This window comes from Anarrhichthys ocellatus, unplaced genomic scaffold (assembly GCF_004355925.1).
Source record: "Anarrhichthys ocellatus isolate YVR2014 unplaced genomic scaffold, GSC_Weel_1.0 scaffold1, whole genome shotgun sequence".
Lineage (NCBI taxonomy): Eukaryota > Metazoa > Chordata > Actinopteri > Perciformes > Anarhichadidae > Anarrhichthys > Anarrhichthys ocellatus.
The window spans coordinates 12,098,458-12,116,907 of NW_022280031.1; the positions used below are offsets into that span (position 1 = coordinate 12,098,458).

Below are 18,450 nucleotides of genomic sequence, written 5' to 3' on the forward strand. Positions count from 1 at the left end.
TCAGACCCGGCGGAACACCTCAAACAGAGAGGCAACTGAGTGCATGCGGTAGAAAAGGTTCAAAGGAATGGCGAAATTGAGAACTGTGGTCCATATGCTGAAACCAAATGTCTCTTGTTCCAACCCGTTGTCGTACTGTGGGCGGCAGCCAAAGGCAGGAAGGATCCACAGCTGAAAGAAAGACAGAAGTTAAACTAGAAAGTTGTACTCAGTAGAGTGCAGATCTCTGCCAGGTGTGTCTGCGACAACTACTGCTGTATTGTGTGATTAAATGAATACAACCCACAATTGGCCATCCCCTATATAGCCACTAACGACCTGCAAGACCTCGTAAAAAAAACCACTTCATTCAAACTCAGAAACAAGCGGCGATGTATGCAGGCAATTGGCTCAAAGTCGTGGTATTAGACACTTCATACAATCTTGCCAGAAACAAGTGTACTGGTAAGTTCGTTAGCTGTTAGCAGTTAGGCAAACAAACAGTCCATTCTGTTGGCGTTAGCCGTACATATCGCAAACTGTTATCCTCTCACTGGGGGTGCAGATTAGCAGATGGGGGGGCGGAGAGGCACTCAGCCGTGTTATTACTGGCCAGAGGCCGGTTAAGAATTGTGAGTGAGGATTCAGCAGGAAGTCAATGGCAGTATAAAACAAGCAATAAAAGGTGTTTTGAGAAAGTGTGAGTCACATTCACAACTGTTTTATCACCGTATGAAGTTGTTAGCAGACAGTTGAATATATCTGAAGGATAAAAATGCCCCAATCTGACCTTTTCAGTTCAGATACCGATACCTGGGCTTTGGGTATCGTCCCATACCGGGTGTCAATCCAATATGAGTGTTTAGTTATTAGGCTGTATGCCTCACTGTGTGGAAGTGACTGGGATCATTCTTCTATGTGTAAGGCAGCATCAGGCTTGACAGTATATAATGTATACAGTATTCAAACATAGAATTAATCTGCCCCATTGTTACCGATACCCAATCCAGCTATTTAAAGTCAGTATCGGCCCAATATCGGTATCGGTGCATCCCTGTTAGCAGACATGGTGCAACATTAGCACTCAAGTCGAGTTTCTGGCAACCTCTCATCTCCCTTAGCTCTGCTCTTGAAAGAAATATCTGTCTCTTTAACTGCTGGATGTATGTTCACCATGTCACTAACATTTTCTGTCAATTTGACAGTTAACATACAATAGTTTCTCTGACATGTTTGCTAAAAATAGCTGCCAGCCATGTCTGGAAACAAGGTTGATGAGAGTAGTGAGAGTGAAAACAAAAATAAAAGCTAAAACGCTACCAAGAGCTGAGGGTCTCTACGAGTGATCTCTGTCACATTACACATCGTTAAATTAGGTGATTTAGGTTCAAATTTTAAGTACGAATTTGGTAATTAAATGATAGAATGTTTCAGATAGTAGATTGCTATTATTTAGAGTTTTTACACAACAAAGTCCCCTTCAAATTAATTTCATCTCACCTACATTCAATTATCAAGTTGACAAGTACAAATGCCTACCGAAATGTTGCACATTATCAGGAAGACTGCGATGTTCTTCAGGATTTGCCTCTTTATATTGGTTGGCTCCTTTACTTTGTTTCCCACAGGCAGCGGCACCTCAGACGGTTTCCTCGGACATCTGTACACCTGTCCGCTTTCCTCCTGGTCGTTCTCCATGGTGACACAGGTTCTGTCTGGCGTCTGGTAGGCTCGGTTGATGATGCCGTCGTACGGTGGGGCCAAAGCGGACGTCACCGAGAAGATTTCTGGAGCAGCTGGTAACTCAGGGTCCTCCCTCTCTCCATCCTCTTGCTGGCGATACAGGGACTCTACAACAAAGAGGTTCTGGATGTACTTCTCCAGCACAATGAGCAGAGAGTAGATGAGGTTGGTCCAGCGGTAAGGAGGACTGCTGTTGGTGCCAAACACAGCCACTATGCTGCACCAGGACATGAGCCAGGAGCCAATAGAGGACCCAAACAGCAGCTCTGTGTCCAACTGTCTGGACGGGTTCTTGGAGGTGTCCAGTGGCATGTGGTCCGCTCGATATATGAGCAGACCTGAAGCACCGGCAGAGCACATGAACACCAGCATGACAATGCCGTAAATATAGAACATGGAAATGGCTGACTGACGAGTTTGGAGGGATTCTTCTACATGGGTGACGTAGACCACCAGGATCCCGATAGTGCTGGCCAGTGCAAGTAGACCCAGAATGGGGCCTACGGTGAGGCCTTGGGTTTTAGTAGCCAGCCTCTTACGGTTTGCAGAAAGGTCAATGGTCCTTCCAATGTTCTTCCACATGACGAATAGCATGGCAGAGACAAAGATGTGGTATTCGACGTTGAAGGGATAGAGATAGAAGAGGCTGCTGGAGAACATGGAGCAAGTGCTGGTGGTGCAGTTACAGTGGGGCTCTGAGTGCACTGCAAAACAAATTAAAACAGATGCAAATTCATGAGAAATACATCTATTTGTTATGCTGCCCTAACATAACAAAATCACATCCATCTATCAGTACATAATACAATACTATATTTGCAGGAAACCAGACACATTAATATTAAAATAAACATGAGTAAAAAGTGATTCAAAAACATTAAATAATTATGCATAGGATCTCAGAAAATGAAAATAGACTAAATGTAGAACATAGCAATACTTCATTGTGTACAGTTCAGTAATATACGTCACTTTCCAAAAACACTCAATGAATGAGAACATATTATATCTGGACCGTACCTCTGTATGTAACTTCATTTTAGCGATTCAATATGATAAATTATTTCAAATACGAATGCTTTGAGAGCCTTCAGACAAAAGTATTACTACTGAACCTTTATTCTAATCCAATCTCGTCTTGAATGTTTCAAGAGAACCACTTTGAAATGCAGATTAGGTTCATTGACATCCTTTTGCTCCGGTGCAATCTTATTTAAACAGGAACTTCCTTAGAGACAGCATACTAGGTGTGACCACTTCAACCACAAACACTTGTTTTATTGCAGTCGTTTTTAGAGGTCTGAAAGTGTCACATTAGCAGTAACACACAGGGAAAAAGACCAAAGATTAGATGATAGTCTGAAAAAATAAACACAATCCCAAAACTGATGTAGCAGAAATATCGCAAGAATAGTCTTGTGACCCCTCCATTTTTTTCCAATCTATTATCTGCCACTGCTCTACATTCATGCCCCCCAATAATTTGGATTAACAATGAAGCCTGGATGCAAAATATCTCAAAGCAAAAGAGGGCCCCTTAAGTAACTTATTTTAAGATTATTTATGGTATTTATGTTTTATCTCACAATCATAGGCAACCAGGACGGATACTTCTTTATTGACATTGTTTTTAATACTTTTAGATTTGTTATGAAACTTAAATTTGAAGTAACTGTAAAGGCCAGTATTTTTATTAGTTTTTACTAAAGTGTGACTTTAAATTATTTTGATAGTAACCTATAAAATCAAGTTTATTAATATAAATTTTTCCTATTCTACTGATTTTAATTGGACATTTCACTCATTCGCTAAATGTCTGAGCATCTTAGATGGTGATGACTTTGCAGTTTTTATACTTACTCCCTATCAAGGCCAGCACAACACGATATGGTAATGCTGATCTCAACAAAACCTTACCGTGTGCCCCACTCACCCCCACCCAAAAGGCCACCACTATGGTACTGCAGCCTTTAATTAAAAAGGGAACAACAGTCACGGTGCAGCCAGCCTCACAGTCAGCCGGATATGAGGAGGAGCAGCTGAACCCCCCAACCCTGAGCTTAGATGTATCAGTTACTGTAATTGCAGCACCCTCGGGAGTTAGCAGCCTCGGGACAAAGCCGTCTGAGGTCAAGCGGGGGGTTGCCAAGGCGGGTGGTGGTGGCTGAAGTGTGGGGAAAGGGCTGGGGAGAGGGCCTCAGCACTAGCAACACTGTGTGTCTCCTGAAACCTAATAGTGATACGTTCGACACAAACAAGACCCACTGGGCTGCCGAGCTAACCTCCCTTCCCCTCGCAAAACCCTCCCTTCCCCTCGCAAAACCCTCCTCTCCTTCCTTTTTCTTTCATCCATTGAAGTGAGCTCTCAAGTGGACTATTGTACTTGTCTTCTAGGTACAAGCCAGCAATCAACCCCTTGGCCCTTACCTATAGTGAGGTTTCCGTAGCCCAGGGCAGAGAGTCTTCTCTTATGGTTGTTTAAGAAGTGCTCGGCTTCTGACATCACACCGTTGCACCAGAGGAGGAGGTTGGTAAAGACTGCATGTATTACACCAAATCTGAAGAGACAAACAGTTGAAAACAAGTTTGATGAGCAGCTAACTAATGGCATATGGCAGTGTTATGATACAATATGTTGTTGTCGCTGGTGAGATGTTTCAGGATTGTGGTATCAAAACATGCTTTTTGACAATAATTTAAGTTTTGTAATATCACACATACTTCACATACCTCTCAAATGTTTCAAAGCTCTTGATGACATCCTTGATGTGAAACCAGAGAAAATGCACCTAAACAAAACACCAAGACACAAAACCTTCATTTAAAAAGCCAGACAAAACATAATCCAAAATATCACTTAATAAAACATATTTCATAGACAGCAAAATCGACTTAAGAATCGTTTAAATCCCGTCATCAAAAGGATTTTGTCAGTTCCACTCAAATAGCACGGACAATGACAGGATTATATTGTTGCAGTAACTCTGTGCTCGCCTCAACAACAAAGAGCACATTATTCAAAGACCTACCTGGTTACGTGGTGCACAGAAAGAAAAGAAAAAAGCACTGAAAGATTATCACTTTATTGAAATGAAAGTTGGGTTGTAAACGTACCTGTGCTATGGTGTGAGTTGCATGGATGACAGGATATACCCCGAGCACCGCCGACACACAAGACTGATAGCCAACATAATACCCGATTCGGAACGCGTCCATAATCAGTGAAAGGAGTGCAAGGAGAGTCAAACCACCTATGAAGAAAAAATAAATACAGATCAAGTTATTACAGCCACACTTTGACTTTATAGCGAACACATCTTTTCAGGTTATCAAACATAAATCCTTGTAAATATTATGGTTTTCGGATGCTTAAAGAAATACCCTCTGTCATCTCCAAACGCATGCAAAAGAACATCAGTTTGCTATTTTACCCATTTACTGCTGTAATCTGGCGCGTAATCTTCCAAACTCACCTCTTATCCAGCATGTGGTGGCGTGGACGTCTTTCTCGGTCCGCGTGTCCTTCTGTCTCTCCCGCACCAGGATGTACCACATCATCCAGATCAGCTGGAGGATCATGAGGCAGGTGACAAAGGACAGCAGGTGCTCTTCCTTGACAGAGGGGCCATGGTGCGCAACAGCCAGCATCAACGCCGCCCCGATCAGCAGCAGATTGGTCCCGTACTGGCCGCTGAGGATCTCTGCGTTCTTCCTCGGATAATCCCCTGACAAACTGAGTTTTAGTTTAGTGAAAATCTTCTTGTCAGGCTCGGAGCTGGACGACGAGGAAGAACTGTGACAGTAATTGTTCAGACACATAATATCCAGGCCGCTGTGTTCCACCATGGTGGGAGACATGCAGAAGAATCGCAATGCCGGGAGAGGAGTAAAGTCAAAGCCGCGCGCTATAAGAGCATTTGGGGGAGGCCAGGTGCCTAACCTGTTGCTACAAGGTGGGGATTCAGGCGAATAGGTACCGTGCCAAACATGCTAATTCAATCTTCAATGTCCGGCTCAGTGGTCACGCATAGTTTCAATGTCCAGCCTCACTGAGGATGGATTTGATAGATGCCATTGTCATCTTGTAACCATGAAACTGAAATTTCTGATCGTGTAACAGGCTCGCTAGGAAAACTGTAGATTGCGTTTCACTCTTTGGTGATCCCAGACCCCTGTCCTCTTGAAACTCCCATATGTTTCAGAGAAATCACTGGGCTTGCTGTGCCAACCATTCACTGACTAAAGAAGCAAAAACACTAAGCACGGAATTATCCACAACAACAGAAAAAAACGAGCTTCGCTCAAATCCACCTCTTCTCAGCAGCTGCCAGGCAGTCTTTCACGTCTGCTGAAATCCTCTCAGGGTGGCTATCGGGTGTTAAGCACACAGTCCTGGATGAGATAAAAGGGAGGATGACATTTCACAAACCTGTGATTTTAACAGGCGGAGGCAAGTGACCTGCCCTGACAGCGCTTCAAATCCAAGTGCCACCTCCTCAAATCTTTATGTCCACTTGTAAAACTTTGCTCTCAAGGTGAAAAAAAAGTAGGATCAGATTTCAATGTTCGAATTAACAATGGCTTTTTGTAAGTGGATGTCAACAAGGAGAACACTGAGATCATCAGCACTGAGAGCTCTTATGGACATGACCAAACTCTAGTTCAATAGAGTGGGCGGATGCGCGCAATCAGCATAACAACAGGACTGCTCACACAGATTGAGAGGTGATTGGTGTGAATCTAGGATAATATGGTAATCAGGGTCTTTGAATAATTACCTTATTTAAAAAAAACTAATATGGCTCCATTTTTGAAAACCAACTTGAAAAAAAGTGAAACAGAATTAGTGAAATGGATACACGTAACACAGTGGCTTCACAATAGCTCCTATCTTCTCAGTCCCTCAGGATAGTGAGTCAACCTAGTCCAGCAGCATGACTCAGAAAACATAAAAACAAGTAGTTGGTAGGTGGTTGAAATAGAGGACATGGATATTTGGGGATCAATTGGTGCAAACAAATAAACGGTCACTAGTTAAAGTGTTTTGGTGAACAGCAGCAATCCTGATTTATTACTATTATTTTCAAAATAAAAGTTTCTATACTCATTTTAGTATCCATTGATTTCCATTTCTCTTAATAATTTCCATTTTATGTTTGTAAACTGTTAATTGTTATGTATGTACCACAAACCTTAATGTACAAGTCCAATCTAGGCGTCATAAACATAACCTGATGGGTTCATGCAGCACCTGGCATTAAATACATGCCCATAGGTCAAACTGCAATTATGTTTATTTTCCATCGGTAGCATATCGGAGATCTGCGCACGGCACGTGGAGAAACCAACGCGCACAGCTGTTGTTTTGTTGATAGGCGTAAAATGTGTTTTGAAGTTGGTTACTAGTAAAACGTGAGGAGAAATTGGCTTTGATTAAACTGTTTTGCTCATCTTTGGGACCTCATTAACCTATCGCGAGGGACACTCCACAGTGGCGTCACGAGGGTTGGAGATGATTAAAGTCCTTAACAGCACATCAGCTGATGTCTGAGTATTGATTTCTTAATCACTGAGAATCAGCCCGACAAAGGAAAAGAGTATGATCTATTCATTATCTGGGAACTTTAATGGGCGATTGACTAAATCTAAACATTTTTGATTTAATCTGGAAGTGTTTAAATTAGCTCTGTCGTTTGCACTCCAACGCCCCCAAAACAACCTAATTTAATCTGAGTGCAGTTTAAGGACAAATCAATAACTGATTGAGAAAAAGATGTTTTTTCTTATTGTCTTTAAAAACAAATGCTTATTTTTCAAAGCTGAAGAGATATTTGAGGTACTTGCGTTCAATAGTGAGTAGGTGATGTCATCTTTTAAAATGTGCAGTATCTAAGAGCACAACAAACATTTAAACGTAGCTGTAAATATGTATAATAATACGACACTCTGAAAGGAAACTTTAAATGCTTATGTGTATCATAACCCTTTCAAGTCAATATCTGAATACTTCATCCATCACTGGCATGTATGTTGACCATCAGTAATGAACACACTGGAGAAATAAGTCAAACTGAAAAAAAACTATAAGAAGTGATGATTACATTAAAACAAATCTTAGTGACAAACAAGCCTTTAAAATCCAGTACATGGGGTCCAAAGTTCAGATAAAAATGTTATAGGCAAAAGCTTTGCTATATCAGAATGATTTTCTAAATATTTTATTATTTTATACATATACATACATACACATACTTTATATACATTTTGAGGCGTCATCTTGGTACAAGTTAAGCTTTTAATCAAGTTTTGCCAATATTTTGGATTTAGATTTAGATGCACTGATGCAGTCTCAGGTCCATCTGAGACTGCATCAGTGCATCTTCTATATGTGGATGTTTTTAAATTATTGATTTGTTCAAGGTTATGCTTAGTCAAGCAATAACATTTATAGCAAGTAGTGAAATTCGTTATAAACTTTATTTCAGAAAAAAAACATTTTACAGAATATGAGCAGTCAACATTGTGAACCACAAACTGCTTATGAAAAAGCAGTGTGTTATTTTTTTATTAACAGTTATGAATGGTGGAACACCTTTACTCCATTGCTTATACACATTTTTCATCATTTAAATAGAAAAGGCCATTTTCACAGCACATTTTAACGGGTCACCGTAGGAAAAGCAAAGAAATAAATAGCACACTATAAATAACAAAAAAAAGCCAGTTGTTTGCTTGAGTGTCAGGGTCCTGGGGCCGTATTCATAAAGCTTTCTAAGAGTTTCTTAAGCAGAGGAGGAAATGGTGGAAAGAGAAACAGATGCTGAATGACAGTAAGTGAATGAATCACTAGATTGTATTACTGTAATGTTTGAGGTTGATCTCATCAGAGATGCGCTCACATCTCCCACTCAACGCTAAAACACCAGACATGAAAGTGATCACAACACGAAGATATTTGGCAACTGGATAAATGCAACAATGTCTGCTGGTTTATAGATTTGCATGCCGAATAACACCGCTACTTACAGTATATAAACTGGATGAAAGCTGAGCCCTTTTCTCCTTTAAAAATCAAATAGATTAAGTACTAAAAATGAAACACTAAAACTAAAAAAACATGTCTAAATGGAGCCTATTTTTCTTTGGGATCCACCAATCACACGTTTTTAAAATAATGTGTTGTATAGCAACAGGGTCAACCACACCTCACTATAATGTTTCTGTCCCTTTCTTGAGTTGCTCTGAGAAGTTTTCTAAATCACTCCTAAGCTAAAACTCCTTGCTAGAAATGCTTAGTTCTCAGAACGTGTGTGAATACGGCCCCTGGTGAATGGTGGCTTAATACCATACCTTCCTGAAACACATTTAAAACAGAGCCGACCCATCGTTAATGTTATCAGTAACCACTATTATTCAGGAACACCTTTTCCTACTATAACACAATGCATCACATTCTATTGACACAGTCATCATTGTTTCTTTGGGGAAACACATCAGTGACAAATCATAAACGGAGATGGTTAAACTCTCACCGACACCACAGTGATCCTACCATGCTGAGCTGCCCAACCAAAAGCATCAATACAGACTGACCACAGTCAGCAGAGGGATCTACATCAATCAGCTGCAGGTGTGTGTGTGTGTATATATATATATATGCAATCTTAAGTTTCAAAAGACACATGTTGCTGATTTTGATAAAGTTTTAAATGTTTGGTGCTGTGTTAAGTGCATGTGTCGTTTCAAAATGTGGCCGTATAACATTATGGTCAGTGTGTGCGTTTCATTTTGGTGCTGGAATGTCTCAGGTTTTTGGCATAAATTGTCTTACAGTGCAATGTAGTTTGTTGATTCAGTTGTAAACTTGACATTGCTTCAGAAACATGTGCAGGTAAGGGAGGATAACTATCATAAGAAAACTCAACATTATGGATAACAAGATTACGTAAAGTACAGATTCTTCAGCGTTGGTATTAAGTATTTAATGACACAATATTTCACTTTCACAATGTAAGGACAAGTTATTTATTCAATTAAAAGACATTTTGTGAAGCTCAAAATGACAGCTTCAAAAAAAAAAAAAAAAAAAAAAAAAAAAAAGCATTATCCTCACCTGTCACATTCATCCAAGCAAAGAGATGAACATGACCACACCCATGAACTGTGTGAAGAGGATGAATGGAGTGAAGAAGGACCACACTGGCCACAGGGCCATGTTTAGGCTGCAAGGAAAGTACAACAACGCTTACAAAGATGCACAATATGAATTAGTATCAGTATTGATGAATCATACATTATTGATTAACTAGTTTTGCATTTGACAGCTTCCCACTTTCTTCTAACCAGTGACTCCAATCAACCATTTAAGCAACACAACTTTTTATGAAATTGTGTCTCATTTGAATCTATGCAGGTGTCTGCACACAGCTCGACAATAAGCGTGTAAAAATCAGGTTGATGCCCAATTAAAAAAGCATGGAAAACCATCCAAATCAATAAAAGTGAGCAAACTGTGTCTCCGGGCGCCGAGTAGCGTTTGGGGGGGGGGGGGTCGGCAATGCACTCAGCAGTGTTATCACTTGCGACCCCTACCGGCCGGGGGCCAGTTAAGAGCATTCAGGCGGCAGTCAATGTAAAACAGGCAATTAAGAGGCAAAGTCCCACCCCTTTCAGTGGACCACCATGGGACCTTATTTGTAAAAACTATGTCCGGTAGTTGAATTTTTTGCATGTCAAGGAAGCTTTTAATAGTTATTGTCATTGCCCTACTCAGCCCCTCATCAACCACAGACAATTCCATAGTGTATTAATGAATGGGTGCTGCTAAAAATATGCAACGGTAAAGGTCCCACCTCACACTGCGTTAAGATTCATTAAAATATTCCAAGCCATGCTCACCCACACAGGTGTGTTCAATAATGTAATTTCTTGTTACTAATTGGACAACATATATGTTCAGTAAACTGATATAATTTCACTTCTAATCATGCGCGCAGATAATTTTAAATTGCACATTTAAATAGGAGGAGAGGTACAGGAAGTCAACTGTTCTGTAGAAAAAAAAATCAAATGCTGTTCTACTTTCTTTGGTCTCTAAAAGAGTTAGTTGTTCTGTTTTTTGCTGTTTTACCTGCAAGATGCAGCGATAAAGGCTGCGGTAGTGATCAGAGGAATGGCAGGGTACTCTTGGTCATAGTGCTGGATGCCTTTGAACCACTCCAGGTACACAATGCAAAACATGGCCAGAGACAGGCAGATCCCGAGGAGTATCAGACCCACGTTGAACCACCAACTGAAAAAACAGGGGTTGAAAGGATGAAGACTCAATTAAGACCCGAAGGTATAAAGAGTGGGTGAAGCTTTTGAAATGCAGAAGATGGGATCGTTAACAACACCACAAACAGCTTCTAAGTGTTATCAGACACCAGGGGTTTCATTGGTACCATGATGATGATTTTTATCTATGATGATGTGTACAGGTAATTCACAGCAAATAAATTCTTTCTCTTGACTCAATCACCTTTTGATGTCATCATTCTCCATGATGTTGTGGAGGAAATCCACATAGTAGGTCACACCTATAGATGCCACGAGCCAGAAAATGGAGTGTCTGTTAATGCGAGGGAGAGGTTTAGCATCTTTTTCCTCCTGACCTGAATGGCAATAGAAAAGAAAGAGTTTCAATTCATGAGTCTACATTTAGAGATCTAACTACGGAACAAAACAACTTGATTCAGAGCAAATTACGCTTAATTATTAACTGAGAATTGCCCACCGAAGTGTGGCTACAGTCTGAAAGAATTGTTCAACAGAAACACACTTTATGAGTCAGTAAAATGGAATACTAAGAGATAGTAAAAGTGTTACAGTATGGTACAGAATTTACGACTAAATATGAGTTTTTTTTCTTGCTATAACAGAATGTGCCAAGTCCCCAACCTTGCAGGTTTAAGGAGCTTTTGAGGTGAAACCGATAGCTATCTTTGAGATAATCTTACGTCTCAGAGAGGTATTAATCTCTATAATTTACTGGTTGATTAAACGTATCAGAGCCCATTGTTGGCTGCTGAACTGCTTCAGCATGCAGGTCTACTCTGTGCAGAGTTCACGGTGAACTTCATGCCCTAGACAAGTAGTTGACCTACATATACGTTATTCCTGGTGGTCCATCTTGGATACAAGATAATATTAGACCAAGTCGTCAGAAGGATCACTGACGGTATGTAAACGAGGGGAAAAGCAGCCATTAATAATAAAAAGGGTTAACCACTTGATAAATCTTTTGCCTGTTCCTTATATTACAGCGATTAGTTTACACTGTCAAAGAGACAGCCCTTAGATTGAAGACAGTGTAGGAGTTCCCTGTATTATGTTGCTGAGCTGGCACAGCGTTTGCTGCTCACAGTCAAAACAATCAAGAATTGTTGTATTTCTGCCAGTGAAGGCCTCAGAGTTTGTCCACCATACAGTCAATAGCATAGTTGTGTGAAGGCAAAATGTCTAAAGATTGTCTAGCAAGTGGTCTAACGTTACAAACTGGCCATTGAATAGATTTAACCTATAAAAGATAGCTACTTTCCTACAAATACTGTTAGCTCAAGTTAGCTATCAGGCTGTCCTTATACGACACTTAGCTAACGTTACAGTGGGTGTGTCAAGTGTCCAAACAAGAGCTAACGTTATATACCACTTAACGGTTGTTAGCTCTGTCAGAAAACTAGTCAAAGTTAGCCAACAGTGTTAGCCAACACAGTCTTTCTGGGGCTTACTCTTTTCATCTTCGTCCCCGTTTGTCGTTGTTTGCATAAGAAACTCCGCATCTCTCTTAAATCTATTCCGCAAAGTCGCAAACTCAGTGTCGTTAAGCATTGTGTTGATGCTATCTTTAACTTGCACTAGCTCTAAAGGCTGACTAGTGATTAGAAGGCACTTCCTGTTAGACAGAGTCGCTTTTATATGACGCACGTGAAAACGACAGTTGTAGTTCTTTTTTGTTATAAGGAAAAACAAGTTTAACAAATGTCAAGGCATAGCTAAAGAAAAACTATGAAAGCGTATCAGTTAAACAAACAAAAAAGTAATGTTCTTCATTAGAAATGTATAAGAAGTATATATATATATATATATATATTAAAAAAAGAAAAAGTATGCCAAGTACATAGGGAGGTCTTCAAAATGTTTTACATTTGAGTGCATTTTAGGACATTGCATACTTCCATCCTTTAAATTTCCTTTGATTTTATTTAATTCTTCAGTGTATTATTGATGTATTCTATTTTCTGGTCTTTGTTTGTGCAAATGAATAAACTAAAACAAGGTCCCTTTTGAGTTTATGAAACAATGTTTAATTTCCCCACATTTACATGTATAAATACAAAACTTGGCTAAGAGAAGCAGGTTATTCAATAGCAAACTCTATGGGACCAACAATATAGGACTTGTGATGCATACACTAAACTCTATATTTATAGTATGATTACAGTGAATGTTTGTTCTAGCACTTGCAAAAAGGTAAATATTATTTCATTATCTGTACCCTACTACAGAACACAACAATACTTTGAATAAAGAACAACCATGTGTTTGAGAACATTTTCCACAAAGACTATCTTGACACGAACCAGAACAACCTCAAAGCGGTAACAGGATATTTGAATGAACAGGACACTTGTTCCCATCCGACAAAAACTTTGCAAAATGCATAGCAGCTGGCTGTGTTTCAACATTTATCTTGAATGTATACTTTTACATAGCACGGGCAAGAATCTGACACTACTGATACCGTTGTCCTATTTCACTCTCAATTTCAATCTGGCACAGACTGGACACCTGCAGAGAAGGAAAGTGAATAAAGCTTGCTGCTACCACTTATTCTATAGCAAACAGTCACAATATACATTCTGATGCCAGTTTATAAAGGTACATCTAAAACGAATACATTTTTAGAAACAGTCCTGCAGTGAGTCCTAAATCATTTATTGGCATCTGTAATTTGTTGTACCATTGGATAGTATTGTGTTATACTGAAAGAGGTGTAACTAATAATAAACCACCCTTGTTTATATTAATATGGTAAAAGCCTTTTGGGAAAACATGTTGAGTTTTGTTCACAAACAGGTAACGGTGACACGGTCATAAGCTCCTTTGCACTCATTATTCCTGTGCAGATGCACCAGATAAGAGTGTCATACTTTGGTTTTTACACTGGGGATTAGTAAAAGAAGAAATACCTGGCCATGTTTACCACCTCCTTACGATAGCACAAGGTGTACTTACCGCTGTACAGTGCTTTATGTTAAACAATAGAGAGAAAATGATGAATGCTAAAACGAAATGCAACTATAAGACGAGTAGAGAAGACTCTTAGAATCCACCATAAGCTACTGGTCATACCAGACCAGGTAAAGGCTGTATTAAGGGTGTGTTTTGAAGAGTTAGTTCACTATTAATGATTAAACATAAGCTCTCAAAGATAATTTAACAGTAGCACCAGCAGAGAAGGATCATAAAGGCTTTAGTGGAAAAACTGCTGACTGTATTGAAACAAGCAAGTGTTTTATTACTCAGGACATCAAGGACTTCAACATTTCATCTTGAAGAGAAAACATGGTTTCTTCTTTCAGAAAAGGCATTCTCACTTCAATACCCAAGGGAAACAAATTAAAATGGCATTGATCAGATATATGACTGCCACCAAGACCAAATTTTAGTGAAACTGCCCCATAAAAACACAGTTAATCCTGCGATATCAAATGGCACAAATAAAATGTCGATTGGAGATCTGTTTTGCCACAGCAAAGACGGGCTTAGTTTCAGCTGTTCTGGAGTATCCTGTGGGGTCTGGATTCAAACAAAAGCATTGAGCAATATTGAGTCACACTGTGGACAAGAAAACACTATTTTAATACCGGCAAACTTGAGTAACAGCTTGACTAATACCCAAAGTATGCAATATACAATTACAAGTAAGCAGTGTGATGAATGAGCATCAGTGTTAAACCTGCTGGGATTAGCAGAGCTTCATAAAGGTGGGCAGATTTCCTCCTCTGTCTGTGTGTGTCTGTGTGTGTGTGTGTGTGTGTGTGTGTGTACACACAGGGTAAAGGGGCTGCTCATTCTAGCGGTGGAAAATCAGACAGCATTAAAACTTCACCTGAGGCTGACACCAAGCGTCTTGCTTCTATGGAGCTTCTGTGTACCTGGCCAAGTTAACCCCGTTCGGGGTGCCGAGGAATGTGCATTAGCTTCGTCCCGTGTGAGAGTCAAATTCACCTCAGGTGCACCTCTCCTATTTCCCTTCCCCCACTCCAACATCCAATCCCACAGATAAGGTGCCATTTCCCAGCCTTACCGTGGGCTTGGAATGTGGAACAGAGGAGCCGTCTATCACAATTGTCATTTCATACATAAAACAATACAGACACGTTGTGAGGCGATTTGTAAAAAAAAGTCTTCCTCCTGCTGACGAGGCCACTGCAATCAGTTATGATACTGAACGGGAACAGGACATGTAATTCAGTTATAAAATTATTTAATCTTCGAGATTAGGTCATCTGTACAAAAACATCCAAGGGAGGACGGCAGACAACTATATGGGGCGTTTAAATTTCAAAAGTCTATGAACAACATACATTTCATGTCAGACGGGGGAGATAAACACGTCTACTTTACAAGTCTAACTCTTTCTTTCAAGACTCGAAATTTGGGATTGCTGTTGACCTTCTTGTTGAAAAGTGCAAGCACCTCCTCCTCTTTTTTAAAATTACTATCACCAGTGAAAGAGTAGTATGCTGCCACAACCTGTAAAAGAGAAGAAAAAACTTTAACATCTTAATAAACAACATATGAAAATTCAGTATTTTATGAATACTTTTATTTTCGAACTCTGCTACCAGGTCGGCATTTATAGCCTACAGTTTACTTTCAGGCCTATTCAAAATTTTGAAATGCACTGAAACCAGTGCCAAGCTGTGGCTTGGAAGCCTATTTGCACTACTGACGTTACCGTTTTTAGACTATAGCCTAATTTAATTTGTACTACAGTATAACATATTTCAAATACTGTATACACAATTATACACAGTACAGTAATTTGATTTGTGCATTTGAAACAGCTTTACTACATTTTCAAATTCAGTAAATAGCAACGTTGATGGTTTCGCTACTTTTTATTAGTGTAATAAACACAAATAATAATTACATGATAATCTGCATGAAAAATAAAGAGAAAGGAGAACAATGGTATAATCATTTGCCTATAGTGATCCATGTGTACAAGTACTACTGTAATACTTAGAAGAACACGGTGCTGCTGGGATTAGAAGTCAATTGTATTAAAACACTCCATGACTCACCTTCTTCCTAAGTTTCTTTACTGGCAGTTCCTGGTCAGCTGAATCTCTCAGTACTGCTTTGATATTTCCTTTCCAGTTGAATTTGCCTGCAAGTTAATCAGAGATTTATTATTACTTAAATTAGCTGGGGGGGGGGGGGGGGGGGGGTTTCTTCCGTTAACAAAAGAAGCAACACTGACACCTGGTGGCTTTTTCTATTTTACATCATTTATTTTCTGAAAGATGTCAGTGAAAGTCATGTCGGGAACCACATTACCTTTGGGAACTTCTTGATCCTCAGTCTCCTCTGAAGTGACATCAGCCTCTTGGTCAACTGAGAGACAGAAAGAAAAAACTAAATTGTTAAATATACTTTCAAACAAGGACACACAGCAATAAAACAGACGTTCTAATATATCAGTAATGTATCAGGATTCATTAAAATATGCTAAAAAAACGGATCATATAATACTGTAAGAACAGCATTATTTTTAGAAAACACCGTACCTGTCTTTGACTTCTTGCTGGATGTCTCTTCATCGGCACCGTTCTGCTCTTCATCGGCGTCTTCCTCGGAGCCGTGCTTTCTCTTTCTGTCCCTTTTCTTCTTCTTGCCTTCTCCTGGCTCTTCTGCAACCGCCTTATCGGCACCTTTCGCAACCTTCCTATTCTTCTGCTGACGGGCCTCTTTGCGCTCGAGTTTGTTCAGTTTCTTCTTCGCACCGTCTTGATTTTCATTTCCATTAGAATCCGCTTTGACTTCAGCAACTGTCTGCTCGGCTTCTTTAGTCCCCTGGGGGGCCTCGGGAGGCTGTCGGATTATAGGTGAGTAATGAAAGTCAGTTGGGATATTGAAGATAAGGAGGAACTTCCCTTTTCTTTCCATGACTAAATGTATTACAACCAGATAGTATAAGGAAAACCACATGCATGATAAACTAGATGTTAAATCATCTATGCAAGATAAAGTAAATCCCTGTAGCATGTTTCTAATGTACTTCAGGGCCACTGGAAACCTCTAACTATTGCATTTCATCACTTTGGATTTGAACTTAAACTAAAAACTCGTTCACTTTGATGTATGCTGACAGACAGTGACAATGTGCACAAGGGAACAGCCAGACAAACAACAACAACAGTAACTTTTAAGCAGAGTAGCTTACATTGCCAGCTGCAGCGAAGATGTCCCACACTTCATCATGAAGGCTGGTGTTAGATATTTTAAGACTGTTTCTCATCCAGTTCTGAGGAAGAGACCAAAAATATATATGATTAGTAAATGCAGGCAAGCCAGTTGTTCATCACACAGTGTGGTTAATAAAACAACATTATTGGTAAGTATTACTAACCTGGAACTTAGCCTTCTTTCTTGGGACATTATCATAAGCACTGACTTGCTGGAGCACACCCTTTAGCTTTGCACTGACTCCAGGTTTGTTCATGGCGTCTTGGACTCTCTTCAGGAGAGGATTCATCAAGTTAGAAGCAAAATAAAAAAACACAAATACAGACAGTAGACAGTGATGGTTATCGTTTCGTTTTACCTGGATCCACTGCTGCTGTTTCACGTCTCCTTTGTTTGCCTTAGCCTCGTAGCCTTTGCCTCCATACTTCTGGTCTTCACTGATACATTTAACGTGGTTCTTGTAGTCATCACCCCTGTTCAACACGTACAGAGACACCATTTAACACACTGAGATTGGGGGAATGACGCCACGTGGGTTTTAAAAGAAAACATTAGCGAGAGTAAACCGAAAATGAGACCACAGTAGACGCTCGGACATTACCAGAAATCTTTTCCACAATCGATGCAGGACAGCACCTGGCATCCTCGGCACATGCCCACGTGTTTATCAACCTGGGTTTTTTTCAGGGATTCACCACAGCCGTTGCAGGTGAAGAACACCATTTTAACGACACGTTTTGCTTGACTACACTGTAGTGATTATTTTTTATTTAACCGAATGTGCTAACACAGATAATGCTAACGGTACCAACGTATACGTCAAACCGAAACCGGTGCAATCCTCACGCGAAAGCGGGACCCGACTGTCCACAGCGCTGGTACGAGCTAACGCTAACGTTAGCCAACGAAAGGTAGAGACGCTCTTCTAAGAGCTAGAAGCGGATGTTTATCAAAGCGTACAGATGTTGTGAGCCTCGAGCTGAATGCTACAAACCGCCTGTTCTGTTCCGTTCGTGGGAAGTTTTCAAAACACACGTGATCACACCATGAACAACATTAATAGGCTTCCGTGTAAAATGCAAGTTGAGAGATGTTCCGACCAGTGTGATATTAATATTGTCCAACGTTTATTTATATAATCAAGAGATAAATTGCAGCTAGTTAAACCAATTTGACACGTGGCAGTATATTAAATCATAGACTGAAAGT

At 40.0% G+C, this 18,450-nt stretch overlaps 3 protein-coding genes across 5 annotated transcripts; all 3 read right to left on the bottom strand.

Moving 5' to 3' along the window:
* otop1 (otopetrin 1) lies at nt 1–5,580 on the bottom strand. The gene is made up of 6 exons (XM_031854912.1): nt 5,196–5,580; nt 4,837–4,973; nt 4,453–4,511; nt 4,150–4,280; nt 1,519–2,426; nt 1–171 (listed from the first exon to the last, which is right to left on the bottom strand). Exons 1-6 carry the CDS (start codon nt 5,578–5,580, stop codon nt 1–3), a joined length of 1,791 nt encoding a protein of 596 aa, XP_031710772.1.
* Nucleotides 5,581–8,180: 2,600 nt separating this feature from the next.
* tmem128 (transmembrane protein 128) lies at nt 8,181–12,652 on the bottom strand. Of its 3 annotated transcripts, none has more exons than XM_031843133.1 (5): nt 12,492–12,652; nt 11,243–11,375; nt 10,853–11,014; nt 9,836–9,944; nt 8,181–8,493 (listed from the first exon to the last, which is right to left on the bottom strand). In XM_031843133.1, the coding sequence occupies exons 1-4, from the start codon at nt 12,589–12,591 to the stop codon at nt 9,845–9,847; spliced, it is 495 nt and encodes a 164-aa protein (XP_031698993.1). In that variant the 5' UTR covers nt 12,592–12,652; the 3' UTR covers nt 8,181–8,493; nt 9,836–9,844. The 3 variants fall into 3 exon arrangements, with proteins under 3 accessions (XP_031698993.1, XP_031698904.1, XP_031698822.1); XM_031843044.1 differs by having other exon boundaries at nt 8,181–8,503; XM_031842962.1 differs by having other exon boundaries at nt 8,181–9,944.
* A 392-nt stretch (nt 12,653–13,044) lies between these two features.
* lyar (Ly1 antibody reactive homolog (mouse)) lies at nt 13,045–18,291 on the bottom strand. Its single transcript, XM_031849372.1, has 8 exons — nt 17,843–18,291; nt 17,600–17,714; nt 17,405–17,512; nt 17,219–17,299; nt 16,563–16,866; nt 16,333–16,389; nt 16,077–16,162; nt 13,045–15,522 (listed from the first exon to the last, which is right to left on the bottom strand). Exons 1-8 carry the CDS (start codon nt 17,962–17,964, stop codon nt 15,385–15,387), a joined length of 1,011 nt encoding a protein of 336 aa, XP_031705232.1. The 5' UTR covers nt 17,965–18,291; the 3' UTR covers nt 13,045–15,384.
* Nucleotides 18,292–18,450: the final 159 nt, after the last annotated feature.